The sequence below is a fragment of the Sinocyclocheilus grahami genome, unplaced genomic scaffold (assembly GCF_001515645.1).
Source record: "Sinocyclocheilus grahami isolate Dianchi unplaced genomic scaffold, SAMN03320097.WGS_v1.1 scaffold924.1, whole genome shotgun sequence".
Lineage (NCBI taxonomy): Eukaryota > Metazoa > Chordata > Actinopteri > Cypriniformes > Cyprinidae > Sinocyclocheilus > Sinocyclocheilus grahami.
Window position 1 is genome coordinate 306,092 of NW_015506103.1, and position 11,079 is coordinate 317,170.

The 11,079-nt window shown below is 42.5% G+C and overlaps 1 protein-coding gene across 5 annotated transcripts in view; it reads right to left on the bottom strand.

The window, feature by feature from the left end:
* The window catches only part of LOC107564330 (1-phosphatidylinositol 4,5-bisphosphate phosphodiesterase beta-4-like), a 37,308-nt gene that overhangs the window by 15,786 nt on the left and 10,443 nt on the right, over positions 1–11,079 (bottom strand). For all 5 annotated transcript variants that reach the window (XM_016249382.1, XM_016249380.1, XM_016249385.1 and 2 more), the window contains 10 exons: positions 9,838–9,944; positions 9,670–9,765; positions 9,440–9,590; positions 8,889–8,973; positions 7,692–7,816; positions 6,618–6,669; positions 6,052–6,154; positions 3,965–4,129; positions 1,005–1,209; positions 73–161 (listed from right to left, as the gene is read on the bottom strand). In XM_016249382.1, the coding sequence (XP_016104868.1) occupies positions 73–161; positions 1,005–1,209; positions 3,965–4,129; positions 6,052–6,154; positions 6,618–6,669; positions 7,692–7,816; positions 8,889–8,973; positions 9,440–9,590; positions 9,670–9,765; positions 9,838–9,944 (1,178 nt within the window). The remainder of the gene's footprint in view (positions 1–72; positions 162–1,004; positions 1,210–3,964; positions 4,130–6,051; positions 6,155–6,617; positions 6,670–7,691; positions 7,817–8,888; positions 8,974–9,439; positions 9,591–9,669; positions 9,766–9,837; positions 9,945–11,079) is intronic.

The window sequence follows — 11,079 nt, forward strand, 5'->3', positions numbered from 1 at the left end:
CACACACACACACACACACACACACACACACACACACACACAAACGCTTCAGAGACTCAACACTAAACACACCGTTTCGATCCCGAGAGCTCGCATCTGATCGGCGCGTTTCTCTGCGATGGTGAGGAACTTCTTTGGATCAGAAAGAGCGTCAACGATGGCTGGAAAACACACAATCACAGCTGATATCAGTCACCATGAGACAAAAACACAACTAAATCCAGCAGAAGGTGATTCCAGTTCCACCGCGTCACATGATCATATACTCAACTAATTACAAAAAATGCAAACAGCATAGCTCAGAGAGGGAAAAAAACAATTACATTTAAATATTTAAATCCCCTCAGAATGATGAATAAATTATAATTCAGCTCTTCAGTTTAAACATTAATTTAAACGGCAGTAACGACTGAAACTGAACGGCATGTTATGAACTCTCAATTTGACTAATCCTTCATTTCTATATCATCATCAAGACATGTATTTATGTGTGTGTGTGTGTGTGTGTAAGCATATGCATGTATATATGTAATCTTCCTGTGTATCATACATATTTTATAGATTTGATTATTTTCATTAGTACTTCCCTTTTGTCTATTTTTAATTTAATTAAATTTTTGTTTTTTGTCACCTATGTATCATAAAAATTGTAAATCATTAAAAAAATAAATCAAGTCAAGTCACGTCACCTGTCTATAGAGCTTTATACAATACTGATTGAGTGAAAGCAGCTTGACAGTGTTAAACAGAAAAAGTGCTGATAATGCAAGAGCACAACAGAAAACAGTTTATCAGTTAAAGTCAGTTCATTGCTGATTCAGAGTCATCAAATGAACAAACACTCAGTTTCAGAGTAATAGAGTCTTTGCGTCTCGCTGGACGAGCGGTTGTGAGCGTCAGCCCCTGCACCCGTGATGTCACTTCCTGTCACTGTCAGTGCAGCCACAGGCATGACGGGTGTAGGCGTGATCAACATGAACACGCGTGTGTGTGTGTGTGCTCACCGCCGAAGCCGTCTGGCACGTATGTCTTCAGGACGATGTTGCAGAAGACGGTGGGCAGCGACAGTGGCTTGTTCCCCTCGTTGCGCAGCGAGATGTGTCGGTAACCCGCCTGCAGTCCGTCTAGCGGCAGGATCCTCTGACCAATCAGCTTGTTGTTGTCGTCGTACACAGCGATGCGCAGCACGGCCAGATCCGGCAGGATCACCTGACCACAGATGAGAGAGATCACATGATCAACGGTCAGTCCGACCACAGATTCAGGACTGAAGCAGGTCAAACACAGAGACATGATGGGATACGACATGCGCTGCTCACAACATTACACCCTCCACCGCTGTACAGGACCTTAGTGAAACCCCCACAAACACACAGCAGTGAACAGTAAATCAACACACTGTTTCATGAATCACCAGTGCTGATCAGTGCATGAACACAGAACACGCCTGTGTGTTTGTACCCAGAAATGAGTTAAACCTGACGAAATCTCCTTTTGTGGATGTCCTGATTTGTAAAAACAGTCTAAAAATTAAGCAAATAAAGATTTTTTTCACAAATGCAGAGAGTTTTCTGTTAGTGTGTGGTGTTTTATAAAAGTTGATATTACTTTAACTTGAGTGTCACGTTTGTAGAACTCTGTCACTCACAGCATGCGAGTGTGTACGCGAATCTGTTTGAGAGTGTGTGTGTGTGTGTGTGTGTGTGTAGTGGCACTGCGGCACTGCTGATTTATGGTCTGTGTCTGTGGTGTCAGTGTCACGGTTGAGAGACGCCAACATCCTGCTGCATTAGCACAAAGACCCGTGTGTGTGTGTGTGTGTCTCTCTCTGTGTCTCCTTACAGTGGCTGTAATTGTGTAATTGCCGCCCATCATTGTACACAGATGAGGGGAAATGAACATGATGAGGAGTACATTACACACACACACACACACACACACACACACACACACACACACACACACAAAGACACACTCAACCTCTAATTCTCAAACTTCAAGCAGCTCAAACTCTCTTTCATCAACAAAATGAACAAACTGATTTCTGTCAAAAACTGCATCTTCAGCAAATGCAGCTCAAATGATCTGGAGAGCGACCTGCTCAAACGTTCATCTAACGCTCATCAAACGTTCATCTAACGCTCATCAAACATTCATCTAACGCTCATCAAACATTCATCTAACGCTCATCAAACATTCATCTAACGCTCATCAAACATTCATCTAACGCTCAAACGTTCATCTAACATTCATCAAACGTTCATCTAACATTCATCAAACGTTCATCTAACACTCAAACGTTCATCTAACGCTCAAAAGCTCATGTAACGCTCACCTAACATTCATCAAACGTTCATCTAACGCTCAAACGTTTATCTAACATTCATCAAACGTTTATCTAACGTTCATCAAACGTTCATCTAACACTCAAACGTCATGTGACACTCACCTATCATTCATCAAACGTTCATCTAACATTCATCAAACGTTCATCTAACGCTCACCTAACATTCATCTAACGTTCATCTAACGCTCAAACGTTCATCTAACATTCATCTAACATTCATCTAACGTTCATCTAACGCTCATCTATCATTCATCAAACGTTCATCTAACGCTCAACAAACGTTCATCTAACGCTCAAAAGCTCATGTAACACTCACCTATCATTCATCAAACGTTCATCTAACATTCATCTAACGTTCATCTAACGCTCACCTAACATTCATCTAATGCTCATCTAACATTCATCTAACGCTCAAAAGCTCATGTAACGCTCACCTAACATTCATCAAACATTCATCAAACGCTCAAATGTTCATCTAACATTAAGCAAACGTTCATCTAACGCCCAGACGTTCATCTAACGCTCAGACGTTCATCTAACGCTCAAATGTTCATCTAACATTAAGCAAACGTTCATCTAACGCTCAGACGTTCATCTAACATTAATCAAACGTTCATCTAACGCTCACCTAACATTCATCTAACGTTCATCTAACGCTCAAACGTTCATCTAACATTCATCTAACATTCATCTAACGTTCATCTAACGCTCATCTATCATTCATCAAACGTTCATCTAACGCTCAACAAACGTTCATCTAACGCTCAAAAGCTCATGTAACACTCACCTATCATTCATCAAACGTTCATCTAACATTCATCAAACGTTCATCTAACGCTCACCTAACATTCATCTAACGTTCATCTAACGCTCATCTATCATTCATCAAACGTTCATCTAACGCTCATCAAACGTTCATCTAACGCTCAAACGTTCATCTAACGCTCAAACGTTCATCTAACGCTCAAACGTTCATCTAACGCTCAAACGTTCATCTAACGCTCAAACGTTCATCTAACGCTCAAACGTTCATCTAACGCTCAAACGTTCATCTAACGCTCAAACGTTCATCTAACGCTCAAACGTTCATCTAACGCTCAAACGTTCCTCTAACGCTCAAACGTTCATCTAACGCTCAAACGTTCATCTAACGCTCACCTAACGTTCACATGCATCATCAATCTGATGGAGAGGAAGTGAGGTCATATCTTTACACCCTGTCACACAACACTTCCTGTGTATCATTGTCTCAAACAAGTGCGCCACCTACTGGCCGAAGTCTCACAAAAACGTTTTTCATTTTAGAATAATTTTCCCTAAATGTTTGTTTCTCTGCATGCATTTCTAGCAGCTTACAGTAAACTGTGATGAATCATTTTAAAGCATCATTCTGAACTGATTCATGTGCGGCTTCATGACTTTTGATTCACATTTCCATCTTTGCTGACTGAATGAATCACTAACAAAAGACCCGACCGCTTTAAACTAAAACATATCTGAGTTATTATCCAAACAAACTAAAATGAAATACTGAGAATAACGAAAACAAGTGGAAATAATATCCAGTGCAGTCTTCTGAAGCAGAATCACGTGAGAGAACATGTGAAGATGTCAGACCTTCCTGAAGACGAAGGGCTCCTCGTTGTAGTACGGGTTCAGGCCGTTGTTCATCACCATACGTGTGCGGAACTCTTTCCGGATGGTGTCGGTGGGAAGGCCGTACATGTCCACCTCCACATACGTGCCGATCTTCTTATCCGATAAGAACTGACCCGAGAACACCTGAGGAACGACACGGACACGAGCGTCAGTCAGAGCGGCTGCCAGACTGATCCAGGAACAGTTCCCACGACTGACTCACTTCATCATTCATTCAGTCATCTTCAGTGAGTCGTGTCACACTTCTGTAGTCACCTTTATTTCTATAGTGCTTTCTACAGTACTGATTGTGTCGAAGCAGCTTTACAGAGTCAAACAGGAAAATAAATGCAAGAAGACAATAACAAAGAGTCCTTTTTTTTAAAACATTTATAGGGCTTTGACCGGTTGAGTTTTTCATGCTCTTTCTCTCAGACTGTTACTACTGTACCTTTATGTCACGTTCAGTTTGAAATCCTAATGATCAGACACACATCCAAGTGTTTTCTAAAGTACTGAGACAGATTTAGGTAACGGCGGTTTTGTAAGCGAGAGAACAGAATTCTCAGAGAGCGCCAGTGAAGATTCGATCGGTTGTTTTAAGTGAAAAACAGCCAGTCATCAACACTATGAGTTTATTATTGTCCAAATGTAATTAGCAATTATGTTAGCTATTATTTTAGAAATACAGAGTATGGCTTTAATTTCGACTAGTAGTATCTCTGATTTAAAACAGTCAAACAGGAAAATAAATGCAAGAAGACAATAACAAAGAGTCCTTTTTTTTAAAACATTTATAGGGCTTTGACCGGTTGAGTTTTTCATGCTCTTTCTCTCAGACTGTTACTACTGTACCTTTATGTCACGTTCAGTTTGAAATCCTAATGAAGTGGCACTGCGGCACTGCTGATTTATGGTCTGTGTCTGTGGAGTCCTTTTTTTTAAAACATTTATAGGGCTTTGATCGGTTGAGTTTTTCATGCTCTTTCTCTCAGACTGTTACTACTGTACCTTTATGTCACGTTCAGTTTGAAATCCTAATGATCAGACACACATCCAAGTGTTTTCTAAAGTACTGAGACAGATTTAGGTAACGGCGGTTTTGTAAGCGAGAGAACAGAATTCTCAGAGAGCGCCAGTGAAGATTCGATCGGTTGTTTTAAGTGAAAAACAGCCAGTCATCAACACTATGAGTTTATTATTGTCCAAATGTAATTAGCAATTATGTTAGCTATTATTTTAGAAATACAGAGTATGGCTTTAATTTCGACTAGTAGTATCTCTGATTTAAAACAAAAATATTATATTGTCATGCAATTCCTTAATTTGGTTGAAAATGTACTTATATTTTGATAAATATTCAGGTCATAAATTACTCATAGTAAAGTTTCTGGTTGAAAATTACACTATATTGCGGTAAAGGTTTTGGTCATATTGCCCACCTTTAAGTAGTTTAAACGGAGCTGCTAGAAACTCAACACATAATGCTTGAGCAGCCAGAGACGACTGAGGAAAGGAACGAAAAACTCAATTTTGTTGGAGAAATAAAATATATCTGTATGTAAATGAGCTCTGATTGATGAATGTGTGGAGGTTCATGTGTTTACTGCAGCCAGAGTGTTTGCTTTGATGAAAACTGAGGTTCTGTTCAGTGATCTCACGTGTGCGTGTGTGAGTGAGTGTATGTGTGTGTATGTGAGTGTGTGTGTGAGTGTGTGTGTATGAGTGTATGAGTGAATGAGTGAGTGTGTGAGTGTATGTGTGTGTGTGTATGAGTGTGTGTGTGTAATGTGTGTGAGAGTGTGTGTGTATGTGTGTGAGGGAGTGTGTGTGAGTGTATATGTGTGTGTGTATGAGTGTGTGTGTGTAATGTGTGTGAGAGTGTGTGTGTATGTGTGTGAGTGAGTGTGTGTGTGTGTATGTGTGAGTGTATGTGAGTGTGTGTGAGTGTATGAGTGTGTGTGTGTGTGTGTGAGTGTATGTGTGTGTGTGTGAGTGAGTGTATGAGTGTGTGTGTGTGTGTGTGTGTGTGTGTGTGTGTGTGTGTGTGTGAGTGTGTGTGTCACCTGTACGCTGCAGGTCGCTGCTATCACTCCATCTACTGGCGTCTCAGAGAACGGGTCGAACATTCTGTCAGCGCGGCGCATGAAGTCTGGTTTCAAGAGGTACCTGCAGGAGAGAGTCGCAGGAATTACTGCAGCATCTTGAGAGAAACAAAGCTCTCTGTCGCTCGTCCACACCATCCATCCGTTCAGACTCATTCTCTCAGAGCTGCGCCTCAAGGCCAGATATTAATTATTTTTCTGATTAATTGTTCAACAGAAGATTAATGATCCAAGCTCTTTCCATTACACAGTCCCACGTCTCCTCACACACACACACACACACACACTGGGTAATAACAGGACATTAAGAGACTGTGATATTGACGCTCGTGGGCCAGTAATCCCAGATGAGTGTTTGGCCTCCGGCTGGACTCGTTCATGAGAATCTCTGTGTGAGGGTGATATTTAGCAAGCTCTCATTTGCACTAATGTTAGCGAGCGGACGCGTCGCCGCCGGCTGCAGCTAATGCGATGTGACACTGTAATTGATGAGCTGCAGCGGGAAACGGAGTGCAGAAAACACTCACCCGCATGCGCCGTTGTACTCGAACTTCCCCTGATTCAGCTGCATGCCCAGATCTGAAACACAGCCATAATGCGTCATGAATATATGCTGCATTACAGAGGGAAACAAGACCAAGATTCTTCACGTCTCTCTTAAAACACACTGACTACATGGGGGGGAAAGGAATATATCTATATATATATATCATTACTATGACTATTTAATTCTTACAGAGTCCAGCAAATGACATGGAGAAAAAACATAAATATATATATATTTATAGAGAGAGAGAGATACACATTTCATTCCCACAAATTCAGAAATCATTCCCATGACTATTTAATTCATTCCATCGTTTTAGTTCAATTGTAACTAATTCTTAATTTGTGGTCCCAATAAATATATATTTGTCCACATGTCATGATCCAAGACTTGACATCTTTCTTCAGGAGTCTCAGCATGCTGAGGTCTGTAGATGTGTCTGGGCTTCTGTGGGGTTTATGGAGCGTCTGATTGACTCCTCAACACACACATGATCGGAGGAATCCCTCGTGACCGGAGCTCAACACACACTCAGCTTCAGCAGTGATGTACTAAAGCACACAGTCGTGTTTATGAAGCGAGCAGTGCTTGCGCTCTGATCTGAGTTCAGTCTGTCGCACATGAGTGTGTTTCTGAACAGATGCTGCTCTGAACATGCGGGAACAAGCATTATTACTGCCGTCCAGAGAAACGCAACATTCACACTGATATCTTCCTGCTTCTAAATAGCTTCACATTCTAGTGAAGTGTTGAAGCTCCAGTCATGAGTGATTCCTCAGATCACGTGTGTTGTGTCGAAAAACCCCACAGACACTGAACAGCAGAGCGGAAGAAAACAGCTAAAAACACTTTAGCAGGCACTGAGAAGCTCGTCAGGTCAGATCTAATGTGAACTTTACACTCTCACTATCTAGTTGGATATTATATTTTCTGGCCTGAGTTTAGTGACTTCAGAACACGGCTCATCTCAGAGCAGTCGTTTCTGTGAATGCGTGTCTCTCTGTGCGTACAGTAACAGCCCCAACGGCTCTCGGGTCCCGGGCCCCGGCTGTACCTGGAGTCTGGAAGTTCAGAGACACCATCTGGCAGCCGGCGTTCCAGAAGATCTGAGGCATGTAATTGCTGGAGTCCACGCGGCCTCCTTTGGGGTAGATGCGGCTCATCTGCCGCTTGTTGTAGCTGCGCGTCTGCGGCTGAGGAAAACACGCGGCAGACCCACAGCGGGGTTATTTTTAATCATGAACAGCAGGGGATGGTTCCCCGAGGACACACACGGCTCACCGGAGAGCAAGCCTCTTTTAAAAAGCTCAAATGTGCATTTAGCCTGACGGGAGTCACAGGGAAAACACGGCCATTTCCAAAAAATCTGCTCACGTCTACATCAAACTACATAACCTAATAACTAACAGCATTCACTAGTTATCAGGGCTGCAAACTCATCATGACACGATTACGCTTCAGTGGAACTTATGGTGTCAGAATAAGCTTCAAATGCACATTTCAGAGGGAGTTTTCTTGTTTTGCTTCATGTAACTAGCTGTATTTAACATCCAGCATAATGTTGCTGTAGTATCATGTGTGACTCAATATATATATATAATGACTAATATATTTATTTAATATATTTTGCTGCCTGGAAAAAATTAATATCTGCAAATTTTGCTTTCAAAACAGCAAATTTCACTCAAAGGTGATCAGGATCAGTCAATGCATATCTGAGTTATCAGTCTTTTTTATGCCGATTTCTGCCCTGATCTCAGCTGCATTTTTGCATGTTGATGATAATAACATCCTGTAAGAATAGCACACACACACACACACACACAGAGACACACACACACACACACACACACACTCACTGACACACACTCTCTCACACACCACACTCTCTCACACACACACCCTCACACACACCCTCTCACACACCACACTCTCTCACACACCACACTCTCTCACACACCACCCTCTCTCACACACCACCCTCTCTCACACACACACACCCTCTCACACACTCACACACTCACCCTCACTCACTCACCCTCTCACACTCACTCACTCACACACTCACACTCACTCACTCACACACTCACACTCACACACTCACTCACTCACTCACTCACACACGCGTGCTTACAGCACCACCTGGCCAAACATCCAGTTACACATATATGAATAAACAGGATTTCTGCTGGTGATATTTGAGTGTGATTTCAGGGCTGATGGGTAATCGTGCGCAGCTGTCAAAGGATACTTCACAAACTCAATTGCGTTCGTCTTCAGATAGCCCAAACCCACAGACTCGTTGAAGGACGACATGTTGTGATGGATGTTCCTCTCTGAAATAAAACACTCCGTTTATGAACACACAGCTGTTTACATCCACATGTTGTGTCTCACAGGACATTTACACACACCCCAACACATGAGAAAACACACCCTATCCTGGTTAATCAGAGTTTTTGTTCAAACCAGTCTGGATTTCTGAAACTGTGTGTATTATTCTATTTTACATATTGTGTTATTTTTCTCCTTTTAAATTCATACTACATTTCCTACTGTAAAGCACTTTGTGTGAAACTATGCTTTGCACTGTGTTTGTATAATTGTAATCGGAGTTTGAATATCATTATGTGTGACTTTATTTGACAAAGATTATTTACCTCAGAACATGAAAATTAATGAAATGAGAACGTCATAGCTGTTAGATTTTTATTATTTGTTTATTATTAGCTGCCTTCCCATCGGTTTCGCTATAGTTGTGAACGTGACCGTGTTCGTTGCTACAGTAAGTGCTGGACTGACCCTCGGCGACCTGGAAGCTCTGGAACTTGACGGGCTGAGCGTAGTTGACCATGGCTGACAGGTGCGGGTGGATGTTGGTCGTGGCTCCTTCATACTTATACGAGGCGATGAGCTGCTGTTCGGCGTCAGCATCTTCAGCCGTTTCCACACCCTGATGAAGAAACACACGCGTGACGCTCAGCAGCTTCAGCTCTGTACATGTGCTCAGACCAATCAAACAGGAGTCGCACCTTCTTCTTGTTCTCCAGCTCCGATGCTTCGGACACGTCGGTGGCATCCGTGATTTCAGTCGCTTCTGAGATCTCGGTGACGTCTTCATCTGGGATCTGAAACACAGAGTGACGTGAGGAGCAGAGCTGGAGCATACGGCTGCGTCACGCATGACCTGCGGCGCTCACCTTCTTCCTGAGGCTGCTGTCCTGTGCGTCCGGATCGCTGGGATCCTCCGACAGAGACAGAGTGTTGCTGGTCTTCATGTCCGAGTTCAGCTCTTTACCTTCCAGCGCTGCAGACACACACACACACACACACAGACATGTGAGAGATCATCTTCCTGCATGTGTGTGTGTGTGTGTGTGTGTGTGAATGCTGTTCAGTTGCTTTGTCACAATCTGTATTGTTAAAAGCGCTATATAAATAAAGGTGACTTGACTTGACTTGTGTGTGTGTGTGACTGACTGTGTGTGTGTGTGTTAGGGATTGCACCGACTAATCGACTTCAATGCTCTGCCATGACGCTTTAAGCTTGACGTCGACTAGTCGCTGGTCCTATAGAGGACGCAACAGGATAAGAAATCTTTGAAGGACTTCCACATTTACGCTCCGTTTCCAAACAGTTCAAATGACAAATAAATGCATACTCTGAAAGCGCTCCACAAGACGTGTGATTATATTACTGGATGCTCGAAATTGAACGGGAGAATGCACGTTTTAAACAGCTTATTGCACAGGTGCGTTAATCGCTGTTCTGATCTAATGCGCTGCTGCACTGTAACACACACACAGGCTACAGACAGTAGCGCGTACATCACACACACAGAATCATTCAGCGCGGAAATGTATTGTCAACACTGTTCTGTGACTTCTCAATAAAATAGCTTAGAAACTGAAAAGTTCAAGCATATATTTCTTAATAACTAAATTCCACAGCTTCACTACTAGTAGAGAGAGACGCTGCCAGGTAGAATTAATTCACGCGCAATCGCTCTCACTAATGCATTCATATGAATGTAATCTTTACTGTGCTACTTTATCTGTATCTGATTTAGAATGAGCAGAAATATGTGAGAAATATAACGACCAAAAGACAAAAGAACTGATAAAAAAGCTGTTACAGGAGCAACAGCCATGTGGGCAGCGCTGTTTCATATCTGCCATAGCTGTGCACAAGGTGTTTGTCACAGCTCCAGACTTATTTGTTCATTAATGACGTCATCAGCGACTAGTCGACTCTCATCACATAAAAGTCGACTTTAAAAAAATCTGAAGTCGTTCAACCCCGTGTGTGTGTCTCTCTCTCTCTGTGTGTGTGTGTGTGTCTCTCTCTCTGTGAGTCTGTCTGTGTCTCTCTCTGTGTGTGTGTGTGTGTGTGTGTGTGTGTGGTGTCTGTGTGAGAGTGTGTGTGTGGGTGTGTGTGTGTG